This window comes from Chiloscyllium punctatum, chromosome 8 (assembly GCF_047496795.1).
Source record: "Chiloscyllium punctatum isolate Juve2018m chromosome 8, sChiPun1.3, whole genome shotgun sequence".
NCBI lineage: Eukaryota > Metazoa > Chordata > Chondrichthyes > Orectolobiformes > Hemiscylliidae > Chiloscyllium > Chiloscyllium punctatum.
Window position 1 is genome coordinate 129,172,714 of NC_092746.1, and position 19,232 is coordinate 129,191,945.

General features: G+C 46.5%; 1 protein-coding gene across 1 annotated transcript in view; it reads right to left on the reverse strand.

Moving 5' to 3' along the window:
* Nucleotides 1–19,232, reverse strand: part of shrprbck1r (sharpin and rbck1 related) — a 52,293-nt gene that overhangs the window by 25,030 nt on the left and 8,031 nt on the right. Inside the window, exons 3-8 of the mRNA XM_072576491.1 lie at nt 17,738–17,893; nt 17,145–17,283; nt 15,991–16,081; nt 11,202–11,499; nt 9,926–10,074; nt 7,516–7,689 (exon numbers count right to left, since the gene is read on the reverse strand). Coding sequence (XP_072432592.1) covers nt 7,516–7,689; nt 9,926–10,074; nt 11,202–11,499; nt 15,991–16,081; nt 17,145–17,283; nt 17,738–17,893 — 1,007 coding nt within the window. The remainder of the gene's footprint in view (nt 1–7,515; nt 7,690–9,925; nt 10,075–11,201; nt 11,500–15,990; nt 16,082–17,144; nt 17,284–17,737; nt 17,894–19,232) is intronic.

Below are 19,232 nucleotides of genomic sequence, written 5' to 3' on the forward strand. Positions count from 1 at the left end.
ATGCCAAGAAGAACTGAAGTTTCTCCAATTAAAATTCCGCCCTCCCTCAGCACAAAACCCTGGAAGTGTCTGGTAAATCTCCTCCAAACTCTTTCAGACTGTCACTTGTTTCAAGTGTGGGAACCACAACTAGACCACACCTAGCATCTAAGCATCCATTCTCTCTACATCTACTCCGTCCAAACCATTTGTAATTTTAAAAACCTCAATCAGGAAACTGAAATGAAATTCAAAAGCAGTCATGCTGAGATTTGACTTGATCTTCACGGAATTATTGGTTTAATAACAGAAGACTAAGAGGAGGAGAAAGTGTTTGTACTTCATGATGTGCCTGTCGCTACACAAGCCACCATTTGTAGTCCTATGACCATAAAATGTAGGAGCAGCAGGCCATTCAGCCCATTGAGTCTACTCTGCCATTCAATGACATCATGGCTGATCTGATCCTCTATTCCACTTTCCTGCCGTATTCCCAAAACCTTCAATTTACTAATTTCTGAGGAAGAGTCACTTGACCCGAAATGTTAACTCTGCTTTCTCTGTCCAAAGATGCTGCCAGACCTGCTGAGCTTTTCCAGCAATTTTTAGTTTTGTTTCTGATTTTTACAGCATCCAGACTGAAGTGCACTTGAAGGTGCAGCACTCTGAAAGCTTGTGATTTCAATTAAACTTATTGGGAAACAACATGATACCATGTGACTTCTGACTTTGTCCACCCCAATCCAACACCAGCACCTCCACATCCGAGTTAATGCCCTCTGGTCCCACAAGGGGAAACCACCTCTCCACATCTTCCTAAGGAACTTGAATGTTTCAATAAGGTCACCTCTCATTCTTCTAAACTCCAATGAGCACAGACCCAACCTACCCAACCATTCCTCAGGAAACAATCCATGCAAACCTGAGATCGGCTAAATGAACCTTCTCCAACTGCCTCCATTGCCAGTATATTTGTCCTTAGATAAGGAGCCCAAAACTGTTCACAGTATTCCAGCTGTGGTCTGACTAGTGCCTTGTATAATCTTAGCAAAACCTCCTGACTTTCAGACTCCAATTCCTTTGAAATAAATGCCAACATCCTTTTTGCCTTCCCCATTATCTGAAGAACGTAGATGTTAGCTTTTTGATATTCAAGGACAAGGACTCCCAAATCCCTCTATTCTGCAGCTTCCTGCAGTCTTCTTCCATTTAAACAATATTCAACTCCTCTATTCTCCCAGCCTTAAGTGCAGAACCTCACATATTCCATCTGCCAAGTTTTCTCCCACTTGTTTAAACTGTCTGTATCCTTCTCCAGATTCCGTGCGTTTTTCTCACCAATTGCCTTCCCACCTCTTTCTAACAGGAATCGTGAAATTGCCCCTGATCTGGGTGGCTTGTTTGGCCGTGTCAAGAGAGCAATGAGGAGACGGTGGGCCTGGAATCACATGTAGACCAGTCCAGATAAGGAGGGCAGAAGGACATTAGTGAACCAGACAGGTTTTTATGCTAATCACAAGGGTTTCATTGTCAGTGGTGGACTGGTTCTAAATTTCATATCTACTTATTAAATTCAAATTCCATCAGCTGCAGTGTCAGAATTTGAAGTCATGTCTCCAGGGTCTAGCTCTCTGCCTTACTAGCTCAGAGACATTTTCACGACACCAGTGCCTCTCCCAGGGGTATAACATTAGGATTAAATGGTTTACCTCGCATGAAAGATAACCAATGACTACCCCAGAAAATAAAACCTTAAAAAGATCCTTGTTAAAGTACAACGTGCAGGTTTAGAGGATACTGAGGCCTTAAAGATGAAAGACAGATTTGACAGGGTGCTGTCTTAAATTAGGCAAAAAGAATTTAAAAGGCTTGTTATACATGTTTTCTGTTCTTTCCCAGAAACATCAAAAACTATTTCATGAGTGAAGGATTTGAATCTTGCTAAAAGCAAAAACAGTAACATCTTGTTGACGTTTTTCATCTTGCACTCATTAGGACAACTACAAGAATGCCAAATTCCAAACCAGGACAATGATCCATATGTCAGGAGGGAAGGGTACTGATTTGGCAAGTCAATGTCGATTGGCCAAGGCATTACCATGTCGAAATCAATGGGATAGGATAAGCTCCCTGCTTCATTCATGGCAATGCCGTGATGCTTCAGTCAACTTGTCAACCGATCGGCACACCTTTCAGCCACCAGATAATCAGTCTGAGATTTGGTATTCCAGCACGTGCTCTGATGAGGGCCAAATGAAAAGCTTTGGCAATGGACCAGTCTTTTCAGGGTTAGGGATCCTATCAGGGTCTGCAGACCCCAAGATAAAATAAAAACAATTTTGAGCTGAGCAAAAGAGGAAGTACAATCCCAGGATTAGTGGTTGAGGCAGAAGATGCGATGGGAAAGAGGAGGACAGAAACGAGGATGAATGGAACTGAGAACTGACCAAGGTGTTGAGAACAATTTCCCTGTTTGGGGAGCAAATACAGACTCTGCCAGGAGGGTCAAGTGGCCTGTTTCCATGACGCAGCTACTGTTTCCGAACACTGCGGCACTCCCTCAGCGCTGACCCTCCAACAGTACTGCGCTCCCTCAGCACTGACCCTCTGACAGTGCAGAGTTGCGGCATTCTGACTGATATTTGACCAGTATGCAGAAAGATCGTTCAAGCAGGAAGACAGAAGCATTGCATTCAACCTGAGAGTGGGACAGCTTTCTGAGAAACAAGAGACCTGAAACACAACACACTTTGAAATGAAGGAACTAATAATTGCATTGTACCTACTGAAAGCAGTGTTTCTATTTTAATTTGCTCACAAAAGGAAATAACAATATAATCCCCTCTCAGTTGTACATTCATTAGCCAGACAGTCTGGAAGTGAAGACTTCCACCTGTAAAACCTGCCTTAATCATTCAATAAATGGCAGCAGCTACCAGACTGTGGGCACACACTCTGAATAGCAGCACTTTCACTGGTTGCTGTTTCTACAACTTATTTGAGTAACAGTACAGAGTCCGGGTTACCCATCTAGTGCCCCTTAGTTCATTCTGCTTCGGCTGCTGACAGCTGTGCAAACAGAAAGCTGGTTCCTTGAACTGTCCTCTGAAGGGGTAGTAGGTACAAAGCTGGGAAACAGGGCTTTGGCATCTTGGTATCTGTGCCAGTGCGAAGCTCCATCACGACCCTCCTCGCCCACCACCTCCCCCTGCCAGTCTCCAATGGACAGGCAGGTTGGAGGACCACAGTCAGTCAGTCAGGGGGTAGCAGCTTGTCAATCTCTGCCAAGGCAAGTCTCTGTGCGCTGACCGTAGACAAACATTCTTCCCTCCTTCCTTTTTCCTGCTGATTCAAAAAAGAAAGAGGAGAAGAATGAATATGTCCGAACGGAATTCGGAAACCAACGCGCTTCTTCATGAATCTAAAGCATGGCACCTCTTGCAGTGGAACCTGTTAACATCACGCAGGATGTCGAGAGACAGTGAACTGATGAGATCTACTGCAGAACACTTAAGTTCATCCACAAAACCTGCTGACTTTCAGTATCCTTACTGGTCCCTCAGAAATTAATCCGTAAATGAGATAACACTCTGGAACACCACAGAAACTACAGGCTACTCTTGCTGAGGCCAATGTAAGCAGATGGACCCTGCAGGAGCTCACATGGGTGAGGAATCACAATGTTTGAGAGGGTAACTAGCACTTTCATGCTTCATATACGCTGCACACAATTTTTCTTTGAAAAAACATTTGCTCACAGAACATGGACATTGTTGGCTGGGCTAGCAATTATTACCCATTCCTAAGTTGACTTTGAGAAGGTGATGGTGAGCTGCCATTTTGTAAGTCTGCAGTCCATGTGGGGTCAGTACACCCACACAACTGTCAGGGAGGGAGCTCCAGGTTTTTGACCCAGAGACATGGAGGGCATGACAATACAGACTCCTCTAGTAATGTTTCAAGAGGGTCGGAAGGTAAAAACAGCAATGTACTACTGAGACTTTATAAAGCTCTGGTTAGGCCTTATTTAGAATACAGTGTACAGTTTTGGGCGCCACACCTCAGGAAAGACTTACTGGCACTGGAGCATGTCCAGCAGAGATCCACACGGATGATCCCTGGAATGGTAAGCCTAACATACAATGAATGGCTGAGGACCCTGGGATTGTATTCATTACAGTTTAGAAGGTTGAGGGGAGATCTAATAGAAACTTACAGGATAATGCATAGCTTAAGGGTGGACGCTGGGAAACTGTTTCCATCAGATGGGGATACTAGGACTCATGGCACAGCCTTAGAATTAGAGAAGGTCAACTTAGAACGGAAATGAGGAGACATTTCTTCAGCCAGAGAGTGGTGGGCCTGTGGAATTTACTGCCACAGAGTAGAGTGGAGGCCAGGACATTGAAAGTCTTCAAGGCAGAGATTGATAAATTCTTAATCTCACAAGGAATTAAGGGACACAGGGAGAGTGTAGGTAAGTGGTGTTGAAATGTCCATCAGCCATGATTGAATGGCAGGGTGGACTCGATGGGCCAAATGGCCTTACTTCCACTCCTATTTCTTATGGTTTCACGGTCTATAGTTTTCCCCTCTTTACCCAAGGAAGGTCAAAATCTGTTATACAGGGATTGCTGTGAAGGATCACCAGATTTTAATTCCTGATATGGTGGGACTACCCTATGAAGTTAGACACAGGAGATTGGGAATGGAGAAGAATGAGAGGTAACCTTACAGAAACTTTCAAAATACTTTTTTCCAAAACAGAACTCGCCAGGATAGATGATGCTGGGGGGGTCTAAGCAGGGGACACAGTTCAGAATAAGGAGTGTATATTCCTAACACAGATCCCTCTGCATACGTACAGTTACACCTCTGTCGTCACACCAGTTTATACTTTCTGCCCGCACAAGCTTTAGCTCATTTATTTGATTTCAGGGAGAAAGGTGAACAGTTCAACTACAGATTATCTACCAGAAACTCAGATAACTCAGACAATAAGAAAATTGAAAGCACTATCCTTGTATAAACAGCAAAAATTTTGTTCACAGACAATCACTGACATGATCAGCTTTTGCTGTTTTCCTTTAACTTGTTCTTTTAAAGCTTTACAATGAGATTAGAAATCGCCATGATTCGCTTGCAAACAGCAAAAACTTTCAAACCATCTTAATCACTAAAAACATCCCAAGAATATTCACAGTGGTATAAATCAGGCAGAAAAGAATATTGAACCAGAGGAACTATAGTGCATGCTGTTGGCTCAGCCTGCTGAGGCTTTGGCCACACTCACAGGCCTCAGGATGAAGGCCGTTGAAGGACTGAGTGGAGGTGGAATTTCTTCCTCACACTCGAGAGAGTAGTGAAACTTCAGAACACTCTACGCCAGAAACAAACTCCACGCTATGGAAGCTCAGTCATTCATCTCAAGAAACAAAGTGACAGATTTCTAATTAGTAATGAAATCAAGGGGTATGGGGTCAGCATGGGACCATAGTTTTGAGACTGATGACCTGCTATGATCTAGTCAAAGGGTGCAGCAGTCACAAGGGGCTGAATGGCCTAGTCCTGTTCATATGTTTCTATGTTCCACCATTATCCCAAGTCAGGATGATATGTGGCTCAGGGGAGTGGAATCTAGCAGGTTGTAATGGATCCATGTATCTTTTGCTTTGTCCTTCTAGACGGTAGAGCCACTGTTTTGGGAAAACACAAGGACATAGGAAATCAGCGGATGAGTAGGATATTTAGCCCCACTAACCTGTTCCACCATTGAACAAGATCATGGCTGATTTGTCCAGGTTTCAGATCTTTTTTTGTGCCAGCTCCTTGTAATGACCATGTCCACCGCTGAGTGAGTGTAGGGAAATTTTTGCATGGGATTAGAGTCTTAGCCAGTAGTCATATATCAATGGCTCATATCTGCTAACCTATGATTAGATTCTATTTATTTTTAATGTAGTCTTTTTTATGAAGTACAGAAACCTGGTTTGTATTTTTCTGGTAATTGAAGTCTAACTAATGTGTAAATTGGGACTTGGCATACTTTACTAACATTTGTAAATTTTGTGATGACTCTGGAGATAGCAGGGCTTGACTTCCTGCGCTAACCCAGGGAAGCGAAACATAAATGAGAGGCCTCTTATTCTCTATGTTCCATAGTTTAAGAATCCCCCACAAGTACCAACAACTTCTCATTATCTACCCTGTCAAATCCCCTCAGAATCTTCTATTTTTCAATAAAACCATCCTTCATTCTACTAAATTCTAATGAATAAAGACTGAACCTGTTTAGCCATTCCTAATAAACCAACCACTCGCCCCAGGAAATCAGCCTACTGAGTCACTCAAAATTGTCTCCAATCTCAGTACATCCTTAGCCATAAACGCCAAAGGGAGGCACACTATAGTCAAAAGGTGTTTAGCGAGTCACTGTGTTTATATAGCAAGTCTCGCTCAGCTATTGATCAACCGTAATCCCCAGGATGTTGAAAGTGGCGGGGGGGAGAGATATAGTGATGGCAATGCTGTTGATTGCCAATGGACTACAGTTCTATTTCTGATGAAGGGCTTTTGCCTGAAACGTCAATTTTCCTGCTCCGTGGATGCTGCCTGTGCTTTTCCAGCACCACTCTGATCTACACTCTGGTTTCCAACATCTGCAGTCCTTGTTTTTACTTATGGTTAGATTCTCCCTTGTTGAAGATGGTCATTGAACGGCACTTGTGTGGTGCAAATATTACCTACTATTCAATAGCACGAGCCTGAATAATATCTAGATGTTGCTGCACATGGACACTTGGGTAATGCTGAACATTGCGCAATCATTGGCGAACATCCCCACTTCTGACCTTATGACAGAGGGAAGGTCATTGATGAAGCAGCTGAAAATGGTTGGGCCGAGGACACTACCCTGAGGGACTCCTGCGAGATGTCCTGGGGTTGAGATGACTGACCTCCAACAACCAAAACCATCTTCCTATGTGCAAGATATAACTCCAATCAGCAGAATTTCTACCAGATTCCCATTGACTCTAGTTTTGCTAAATATTTGTCCTTGGTGCCATACTCAAGTCAAATGTCAAGAGCACTTAGTCTCACTGCAACTCTGGAACTGAGCTCATTTGTCTGTGTAATGAGGTCAGCAGCCGAGTGACCCTGTGGAGTAGGTGCTGTGCAACAGCTCTGTCGACAATCTCATTCATGACTTTGCTGATGATTGACAGTAAGGTGACAATTGGATTTGTCCTGCTTAGCGTCAGAGTCTGCAGCACAGAACAAGGCCTTTCGGCCCATCGAGTCTGGACCAGTCAAAAACAACCACATAATCATTCTAATGTGTCAACCGAGCCTCTGGGATGGAAAGCTAGCACAGACCTCTACCAGAGATAGAATAGTTTCTCTGTCACTATGGATGCTCAATAAAGTACACCACACTCTCTTGGGAATTTTCGCAGGACATTTTGAATACAAGACCTCAAAGGGTAGCTTATAGTCGTTACTAGGATGCCTGCAATGGAGCAGTTTCATTATTACCTGTTGATGTCTCTGCATTGCCTCCTTTTCCTGCAAGATGCGATAGAGCTCCTTATCATCGGGTTTATAATTCTGGGGCACACAGTAGTCTGGTGGTCGAGGGCTGCTGCACATTTCACATCCTGGTCGAGTGGGTTTATTAATGTAGGTACACTTTACACACGCCCAGCCTGCCTGTTAGACAGAAAAGGAAAGGAAAGGGGGGAGACTTTAAATGGCCACCAACGGGAATTGAACACACAGCAATAGGCAGGGATATCAGAAAAACAACTAGTCCGTGAAACAAAAACCAAAAAAAATCACTCAAGAAACTCAGCAGACCTGGCAGCACCTTTGGAGGGAAAGCAGAGTGAACTTTTCAGGTCCAGTCACCCTTCTTCAGAAATGACAGAAGCTGGTGGCCTTTATGGCGGCGATGGGGTTAAGGATGGTAGGGGGAAGAGGTGAACGGATAGTTGGAGATGAAGTTCAGAGGCAGAGACAGCGAGAGAGCGAGTGAAGCAGGTAAAGTGTTGATTGGATTAGATTCCCTAGTGTGGAAACAGGCCCTTCGGCCCAATCAGTCCACACCAACCCTCTGAAGAATAACCCACCCAAACCCATTTCCCTCTGACTAATGCACCTAACATTGTGGGCAATTTAGCATGGCCAATTCATCTGACGTGCACATGTTTGGACTGTGGGAGGAAACCACAGCACTCGGACGAAACCCATGCAGACGCGGGGAGAATGTGCAAACTCCACACAGACAGTCACCAGAGGCTGCAATCGAACCTGGGACCCCAGTGTTGTGAGGCAGCAGTGCTAACCACTGAGCCACAGTGCTGCCTTCCTTCACCTGGAAGGTGTGTTTGGGCCCTTGGACAGTGAGGAGGGAGGAAGTAAATGGGCAGGTGTTACACTTTCTGCGGTTACAAGGGAAGGTGCCGTGGGATTGTGTTGGGAATGGAGAAGGAGTGGACCATGGAGTACCGAAGGAACGATCTTTGCAGAAGGTTGAAAAGGGAGGGGAGGGGAATGTGTGTCTGGTGGTGATGGAAATGGCGGCAATCCTTTGGATGTGGAATGATAGATGAGGACAAGGGGGAACCCTCTCACTGTTGTGGGAGGGAAAAGAAGGGGTGAGGGCAGAAGGGTGGGAGTTGGATCAGACACAGCTAAAGGCCCCGTCAACCACGGTAGCAAGGAATCCTCAGCTGAGGAAAAACATGGACACTTCTGAGCCACTCCCCTGCTCAGAACAGATGAGACAAAGGAACCAGAGAATATGATTGAGTCTTTCCAAGCAGCAGGATGTGATCATGTACAACGCAGCTAACAGTCAAGGAAGGGAAGGGAGGAATCAGAGATGGACCAGGTGAAGGTGACAGTGGGGTGGCCATTGGAAGCAAAATTGATGAATATTTACAATTCCAAACAAGACAGGAAAGCAGCACTGATGATGTCATTGACGTACCAGAGAAAGAGTTGAAAGGGGGTACCTGAGGAGAACTGGAACAAGGAATGTTCCATGTAGCCCACACAGCGATAGGGGCATAACTGGGGTGTGTGTGGGTACCCACGGTCACATATTTGTATCTAAATAAAGTGAGAGGAGTTAAAGGAGAAAATTCGTCTGTAACTTTGTTCCAGTTGTCAAGTTCTTTGTTGGGTACATTTCCAATTACAGCATACAACGTCAGCAAGCATTTATATAACAGTGTACAAGATAACGAGAGGCACAGATAGAGTTGACAGCCAGAGACTTTTTCCCAGGGCAGAAATTGTTAACATGAGGGGTCATAGTTTTAAGCTGTTTGACGGAAAGTATAGAGGGGATGTCAGAGGCGGGTTCTTTATGCAGAGAGTTGAGAGAGCACGGAATGTGTTGCCAGCAGCAGTTGTGGAAGCAAGGTCATTGGGGACATTTAAGAGACTACTGGACATGCATATGGTCACAGACATTTGACGGTTCGTACATTAGGTTTACCTTACATGAGGATCAATGGTCGGCACAACATCATGGGCTGAAGGGCCTGTTCTGGGCTATACTGTTCTATGTTCTATAACACTTGCAACATAGCAAAACATCCAAATCTACCTCAGAGTTTTATGAAAAAAATCCAGCACTGAGCATCATGATGGAACATCAGGACAGCTGGCCAAAATCTCAGCCAAAAGACGTATACTTTAATGGGTAAGGTCAGGTGGAGAGATTTGGAGGGGGAATTATAGAGTTTAGGGCCAAGGTGCCAAAGCTGGGCCTACCAATGGTGACATTAGCTTCACACTTCCATCATATAACCTTCCAGCTCCTTCTGAATCTGTGTGTTTTACAATGTATTTTCTTGTTTGCCTAGATCCTCTCTGTAAAACAAGGAGCAGAATGTAGCAACACATTAGTTTACCACTGGCCTGTTTCCAAGGATACCTGTGATGATGCAGGAGAAGATTGCTGCGGGGGTCTGCTCCGTGCATCATGTAATGAGAGAGACTGAAGTGATCTCAGCTCCAGATTGACACATTGAGTAATATTATTGAGGTCCATCCTTCCATCCCTGCTCTTAGGGGGAACTCCACCTGAGGAAACACAGATTTCATTCAAATCATTTACAAATGTGCGTTGCCCATTATGCAGGTTGTGTTACAGAATCTGAGAGGAGACAAAATTGAATATATCTTCAAAATTGACAGCCCCGAATTTACAGTGCACTGTTGGCGCTGACCTTCTGGCGCTCCCTCAGCACTGACCTTCCAACAGTGCAGCGCTCCCTCAGCCCTAACTATCCGACAGTGCGGTGCTCCCTCAGTGCTGACCATCTGACAGTGCAGGGCTCTATCAGCCCTAACCTTCCAACAGTGCAGCGCTCCCTCAGCGCTGACCCTCCGACAGTGCGGCACTCCCTCAGCCCTAACTTTCCGACAGTGCAGCGCTCCCTCAGCACTGACCTTTCAACTGTATGAAGTATTCCAATTTCTGGGGTCTGTCTTGAACCCATGAAATGATAGCTGATCAATAGGGTACAACTAAGCAGGACTGACACTAAATTCAAGAATTGGAACTTCAGAAGTTCACTTGAGATTTGAATTCATGCCCGCAACAATTTGCAGCTTTTACTATCTACAAACATATATGCATCATGACAAAAGTTGACTTAATGGTCAGGCTTCCCTCAGGCCAAGGAACACACCAATTTGTGTCAAGAATATATATCAATATGCTTCAAAACGCTGTTCTTCTAAAGGATTCTTATTTAGAGCAGTGTTGAGAGAGGAGGTCAATATGATACAAAGAAAGACAGTGAAAGTGAGCAAGGGACAGGGGAATAGGTGGTAAGCAAGCAAGGAAGACAGAATGCATTTAATCCTGCTAGTTGGGGTGACAGCGTGTGAGCATGTGAGAGAGTGAGAGGCGGGTTAGGGGAGTACAGAAGAGAGAATGTGAAAGATTGCGAGACAGAGCGAGCAAGAATGGATAAGATGGCAAGACATGGGGGTGGGAGAGCAAGAGAGAGACAATGTAAAAGTGCGCTAGATAGACAGACAGAGAGAACACCAAGTGATATGGATCAATGATAATTCAAGGTTGGGGCATGAAGTAATACAATGATGGATGAGGCTGGACGGACTGAGTGACCCATTTACTCCATGCAATTTCTCTTGGCCTTCACTATTCCTGGATTACATATTTGGCATGTTTACCATACCTTGATTCACAGGCAGCTTGCTCGGTAATGTACTGTACTTCCTCTTCTCTTCCTCCAGAAGGCTCTCCCTCCTCTGAATATTGATGGACACCTCATCATGGGCCATGACAGCAAGAGCCTGCTCCTCTTCGTACTGACGCCGCAGTAAGTTGGCTAGCTTCGCTGACAGCAGGTACAGGAAGGTTGTGTCCCCATCCTTCCTCACACCATATGAGCTCAGAGTTCTGTGATCAGTCGCCAAGCACTGGCCAATGATCCAGCGCTGAACCGTAGGGTGGAACCCAAAGTCTCGGAATACCTAACACGGAACAATAACTGTATTTATTTAGCACCTTTAATGCAGTAAAATAGCCTAACTCAGACCCACGGTCGGTTATCAACTGTCCCAAAAAAAAGTGAGGATAGACGGTCAAAGATCAAAATGAAAGTTTTGTAAAAGATTGATACAGGGCTATGGAGAGATAGCAGGCCAGTGGCATTAGTTTGTGAAATGACACAACCTTTTTCCACTGGAGCCTAGGAAGTTGAAGAGTGACCTTACAAAGGTTTATAAAATCATAAAGGGCATGGATAAGGTGAAGAGCCAAGGTATTTTCCCAAAGGTGTGGGAGTTCAAAACTAGGGAGGGAGAAAGATTTAGAAAGGACATGAGGGGCAAACAGAGGGTGGTTCATAATTGGAGTGACTTCCAAAGTGGTAGACGCAGGAACAGTTACAGCATTTAAAAGACGTCTGGACAGGTACCTGATTAGGAAAGGTTTACAGGGAGATGGTCCAAACTCTGGTAAATAGGACTAGCTGAGAAACTTGGTCAGCATGGACACATTGGACCGAAGGGTTTGTTTCCGTGCTGTGTGACATGTTATGTGGAGACAGCTGTGCAGTGGACTGGTTTGGGGAATGATACAGGGTTATGGGGAGGGCATGAGGCAGTGGGATTAGTTTGTGGATTGGTACAGGGCTATGGGGAGGGAATGAGGCAGTGGGATTAGTTTGTGGATTGATACAGGGGTATAGGAAGAGCACAGGATGGTGGGTCTAGTTTGTGGATTGATACAGGGCTAAGGGGAGAGGGCAGGGAGTGGGATTTGCTTCGGGAATTGATACAGGGCTATGGGAAGAGAGTGGAACAGTGGGATTCGTATGTGGATTAATACAGGGAATGTTTCTTCCGCTGTCTCCGGGCCCACTTTTTCAACCAGGACACCCACCCACCCACCCACCGATGCCCCCTTCTCCCTCCTCCAACACACCCCATGCCGGCCTGTTACCCACCCTTGACCTCTTCATTTCAAACTGTTGCTATGACTTCGATCGCCTCAACCTGTCTACCCCCCTCCCCCACTCCAACCTCCCACCCTCACAACACGCAGCCTGCACTGCCTCTGCTCCAACCTCAACCTCACCATCAAACCAGCGGATAAAGGGGAACGCAGTAGTAGTGTGGCGAACCGACCTCTACATCGCTGAAGCCAGGTGCCAACTCACAGATACCTCTTCCTATTGCCCCTCGGCCATGACCTCACCTCCCATCACCAAACCATCATCTCCCAGACCATCCACAACCTCATCACTTCCAGAGATCTCCCACCAACAGCCTCCAACCTCACTCTCCATGAACCCTGCACTGCCTGATTCTACTTCCTTCCTAAGATTCACAAATCTGACTGCCCCGGTCGACCCATTGTCTCAGCCTGTGCCTGTCCCACCGAACTCATCTCTTCCTACCTCGACACTGTCCTGTCCCCGTTAGTCCAGGTACTCCCCACCTATGTTCGTGACACCACCCACACCCTTCACCTCCTCCAAGACTTTCATTTTCCCGGCTCCCAACACCTCACCTTCACCATGACATCCAATCCCCATACACATTGATCCACCACGACGAAGGTCTCCAAGCCCTCTGTTTCTTCCTCTTACGCTGTCCCAACCAGTACCTTTCCACCGACACCCTCATCCGCCTGGCCAAACTGGTCCTCACCATCAACAACTTCTCCTTCCAAACCTCCCACTTCCTCCAAACCCGCATGGGCACCCACATGGGACCCAGCTATGCCTGCCTCTTCATCGGGTACGTGGAACAGTCCATCATCCGGAGTTACACCAACACCAGCCCCCACCTGTTCCTCCGCTACATCGATGACTGTATCGGCGCCACTTCGTGCTCCCATGAGGAGGCTGAACAGTTCATCAACTATACCATCACCTTCCACCCTGCCCTCAAATTCACCTGGACCATATAGGACACCTCCCTCCCCTTCTGGACCTCTCCATCATTGTCTCCGGTGACCGACTAACCACAGACATCTACTACAAGCCCACAGACTCCCACGGCTACCTAGACTATACCTTCTCCCACACTACCTCCTGAAAAAACGCCATCCTTTATTCCCAATTCCTCCGCCTCCATCAGGATGACTAATTCCACCTCAAAGTCCCAGATGGCCTCCTCCTTCCATGATCACAATTTCCCTTCCCACGTGGTTGACGATGCCCTCAGCGCATCTCCTCCCACTTCATGCACCACCACCCTTGAACCCCACCCCTTCCAACGCAACAAAGACAGAACCTCCCTGGTCATCACCTTCCACCCCACCAACCTCCGCATACATCACATCATCCTCTGCCACTTCAGCCACCTCCAAACGGACCCCACCACTAAAGATATAGTTCCCTCCATACCCTTATCAGCATTCCAGAGAGACCATTCTCTCAGTGACTCCCTCATCAGGTCCACACCCCCTCCCACCAGCCCACACCCCATCCCTGGTACCTTCTCCTGCCACCTCAGGAAGTGCAAAACCTGCACTCACACTACTCCCCTCACCTCCGTCCAAGGCTCCAAGGGATCCTTCCACATTAGTCAGAAATTTACCTGCACCTCTACCAATGTCATCTCCTGTATCCATTGCACCTCGTGTGGTCTCCTCTACATTGGGGAGACAGGATGCCAACTTGCAGATCGCTTCAGAGAACAGAGGACACCCACACCAACAAACCCCACTGCCCCGTGGCTGAACACTTCAACTCTCCCCCTCTCACTCCGTCAAGGACATGCAGGTCCGGGGTCTCCTCCACTGCCAAATCGTTACCACCTGACGCCTGAAGGAAGAACGCCTCATATTCTGCCTTGGGACCCTCCCCCCACATTATCCCAGACCCAAGCCTCCAACTCAGTACCGCCCTCCCAACTATTCATCACTCCCCCCTCTGACCTATCAACTTGTCTCTCACCTTCACCAACCTATCGCTTTCTCAGCTACCTTCACCCCCCCCCCTCCCCCCAATCCCCGCAATCCCACCCCCTCCCATTTATCTCTCAGCCCCCTTGGCCCACAAGCCTCATTCCATGATGAAGGGCTTATGCCCGAAACGTCAATTCTCCTGCTCCTCGGATGCTGCCTGACCTGTTGTGCTTTCCCAGCAACACACTCTCGACATAGAGCTATGGGGACAGAGTGAGGCAATGGGATTAGTTTGGGAATGATACAGGACTATAGGGAGGGCATGAGGGAGTGGAATTAGTTTGTGGATTGATACAGGGCTATAGGGAGAACTCAGGCTAGTGGGATTAGTTTGGGGGTTGATACAGGGCGATGAGATTAGTTTGTAGATTGATACAGGGCTGTGGGGAGAGAGCGGGGCAATGGGATTAGTTTGGAGATTGATAAATAACAATTTGATTTTATAAAGCAGTTTTAAGACTCACTGGTGTGTTCAAAAAAAATACGACATCAAGCCACAATAGGATTTCAGAAATCTTGGGCACAGTATTAAAAAGACTGATTTTAAGGGTGATCTTAGAGCCATACAACACAAATGAGGCCCTTCAGCCCATCAAGTCTGTACCGCCAAACATATACTACTTTCTACACTAACTCCACTTTCCAGCACTGGCCCACATGCTTGTCGATCACAACCGTTCCAATGCTTGTCTAAGTACATTTCACATGGTGCAAGGTTTCTCACCCCAAACCACCCTCCTGGCAGTGCATTCCCGATTCCTACCACCCCTGGGCAAAAGGTGCTTTCCTCAAATCACTTTAAAATCTTTCACCTTAAAATTATTGCCCCCTCATTAATGACCCTTCGACTGACGGGCAAAGCCACGTTCTCTTCACTCTGTCCACACCCTCAGTTTTATATACCTCACCAGATTCCACACTGAACGCCCTCCCCCACCCTCCCAACATTCTCTGCTCCAAAGAAAACTAGCCCAGCTTATCGAGCCTCTCTTCATCGCTGACATGCTCCATCCCAGACAGTATCCTGATGAATCTCCTCTGCACCCCTTTCAATGCAATCACATCTTTCTGGTAGTGCGGTGGCCAAATCTGCAAACAGTACTCCAGCTGTAGCCTAACCAAAGTCCTGCACAGTTCCAACATAACCTCCCTGCTCTTAGAATCAACACCATGACTGATAAAGGCAAGCATCCCACATGCCTTCTTAACTGCCTTATTACCCTGTCCTGCTACCTTCAGGCATTTTTTGACAAATCACTCCAAGTTCCCGCTGTTCCTCTGAGCTTCACAGTGTCTTGCCATTTATTGGATGATGTAACAAGACAAGGGAATACTCAAAGCACACCACCTCATAGTTATTAAGGTTAAATTCCATCTGCCACTGATCTGCCATATGACCAATCCATTTATATCCTCCTGTAACCTAACACCTTCCACCTCACTTTTAGCCTTCGTGCCAATCTTGGTGTCATCCATAAACTTACTTAACATTTCTTCTCCCCTCATCCACCCTTCCCGTACCTCATTAAAATGGGTTTAGTTACCTGTTGTTTTAATGTGGAAACTGTTGCATAGGGGAAGACCTTCACAAAAATGGTGGCAGAAGAGGTGGCATCCTCCACTTCAACTCTCATACTAAAGGGAAAGAGGAGAAACAACAAGGCCTTAACCTGGAAGCAATGGAAAAAACATGCAAAACATGTGGGCGGCACGGTGGCACAGTGGTTAGCACTGCTGCCTCACAGCGCCGGAGACCCGGGTTCAATTCCCGCCTCAGGCGACTGACTGTGTGGAGTTTGCACGTTCTCCCCGTGTCTGCGTGGGTTTCCTCCGGGTGCTCTGGTTTCCTCCCAAAGATGTGCAGGTCAGGTGAATTGGCCATGCTAAATTGCCCGTAGTGTTAGGTAAGGGGTAGATGTAGATGTAGGGGTATGGGTGGGTTACGCTTCGGCGGGGCGGTGTGGACTTGTTGGGCCGAAGGGCCTGTTTCCACACTGTAAGTAATCTAAAAAAAAAAAAAAATTTTCTGCTGTCCACTCGGTGAGTTTCTACAGAATGAGGCAGCACAGGAGAGGGGCCATTTGACCCATCAAGCCAAGTGCACAAAATATTCTGGCTTTTCATTTTCCCACTCACTGACTGGTCCCAATTGTTAGGAAAGGGAGTGCTGATTATACCTCACCGATAGTTAAATCCTGAACCAATACCCAGTGGACTCAGCAACACGATGGAATCAACAGATGACCAGAGTGGTCTCTCCAGAAACTCAAAGGGAGGCACTTTTGCAGCTTGTTCATTTAAATAACGGCACACCAAATATCACACTCAAAACCGCCCCACACCTAGTCTCACTTCCATGCTGTTCTCCAGAAGCATGCAATTATCTCCTCCTCAACTACTTATCCATTTCCCTTTTGAAAATTACAACTGACACTGCTTCATTTGAGGCAGCTAGTTCCAGACCACCGCCAAAGAAACAAGGGAAGTTGAGAATATTTTATTATACTCTGCTGTGAATCTATATCCTCTGGTTCCTGTCACTGGGGACAGTTGTTTACTCTATCAGAAGCACTTTGTGAATTTCAGCATTGCTGTTTTACGTAAATATTCTGGCTTCCTAAAAAGAGTAAAAAGCTCTTCTTTTACAGTGGTGTGTACTGGATGCTGAATCATGTGTAGAATGTGAACATGTAGTTACCTAATCTGTTGATTGGGATAAACATCCTTCATCCAGATCCCAAGAGACACTTTCTGCTGAGCTAGACTCACAGCACAGTCAGATGACGAGACAGAATCACCTGCCTCTATCGCCTTGGCAAGTTGCTGAATCAGATCCTCTAGCAATTGAAATAAATAAAAAATAAGTTGCATGTGAGGACTAAATTTACCAGCACAAGAGTAAAGCAGAGTAAAGAGTGACATATAGAATAAAGTTCCGTCTGCTCTTCTAAACTGAAAGTGAAGCTCTCTCGACAATGCTTCCTGACATCATCCGTGTACAACCTGTTTCACATTTAATGCTTCCTGGTTCTGATTCTTCCCACAACATAAAAAAATAGTTTGTCTCTGTCAACTTTAACAACACTTTAGGCATCTTAAACTCAATTTACATTACCACTTAAGCTGCTATACTCAACACAATAGACTCTGCAATTTTCCCTCAACATAACCTTGTATTCCTGCAATCATCCCAGTCAGCATGGGCTGCACCCTCTTCAAAGTCATTAGCCCCTTCCTAAGGCACGGAGCCTAAAGCTGGAAACTCTAGCTAGGGTCCGGCCCGAGTTTTACCTGTTCTGGAGATGTCCATTCCTGACCTTGGGATGTTGTGGCCAGCTCCAAGCAGCTCTGCTCCTGCCCTGGAACCTCCCTCTGTCACTGGTTGAGCTGACAGTACTGGGATTCCTGTTGACTCACTGTGGTTCTGTGCACCAGCCGAGGAACTTGCTGCAGGAAGACAACATTCATTGCGATCAAGCAAGGTCAGCACGTGACGGCAGCTCATCTCCCTTGTAAATTCATTCACGAGATCTGGGTGAGCAGCATCCAAGACTCAACAACATTACTGTGGGTCTTGAGTCACATGCAAGGATCAGGTCAGGATAGCAGATTCCCTACTCTGAAGGTCATTACTGAATCAGATGAGTCTTCATGACAGTTCCCAATATTAGGTTCGTGAAGTCAAATCTCAGCACCTGCCCTGGCAAGATTCGAACCCATGTCTCAGAATATTAGCCTGAGGTCCAGGCTTACCAGCCCAGTGACATTACCACTATGACACCATCTCCACCCATAACATTCCTCAACAACTAAATCAAGGACTCTCGGCTCAAAGATTATGGGTCAGCACCAAGGGGGAGCACCGCACTGCCTGAGGGTCAGCACTGACAGAGCATTGCACTGTCCAAGGATCAGCGCCAAGGGAACACTACACTGTGCAAGGGTCAGCGCCGAGGGGGAGTGCCACGCTGGCCGAGAGAGCACTGCACTGTCCAAGATCAGCACCAAGGGAACACTACACTGACCAAGGGTCAGCACCGAGGGGGAGCGCTGCGCTGCCTGAGGGTCAGCACTGAGAGAGCGCCAAACTGTCCGAGAGTCAGCACCGAGAGAGCACTGCACGGTCCAAGGGTCAGCACTGAGGGAGCACTGCACTATCCAATGTCAGCACTGAGAGAGCACCGCACTGTCCGAGGGTCACGTGCAGGCCAGAGGATGGCAGTTTCCTTCCCTAAATGACATCAGTGAACCAGATGGGTTTTCCAAACAGCTGACAATGGATTCATCATCAGATTCCCAATTCCAGAAATGTTTTATTGAATGAAAATTCCACCATCTGCTGTGGTTGGATTTGTGCCCGGGTTCTCAGAACATTACCTGGGTCTCTGGATTAACAGTCCAGCGATAATACCACTAGGCCATTGCCTCCACTGGTATCTCGTACCAAACAGCAGCCTTTTCCCCATAGCTATGTACACCAAACTATCTCTATCCAAATAATCAGGGAATGCCTACACCACATTTTCAGGTAGGGTAGTCTAGACTCTCACTATTCACAGTGTGAAAAAGCATTTTTCTCACATCACCATACTTCCTGTGCACATCATTTTAAACCTTTAAATTCACCTTCAAACCTGAAGGGAGAGGCAACACAAAAGGAAACAACTGGTTCATTGAATCCATGCCCAAGTCTCAAAGTTTGGAGATCACAAGCCAAATTTACGAGCAACTTTAAGAGATGAATTCATCTCTTAGCAGGGTTCCCGTCCTCCCCACCCTTCTATTT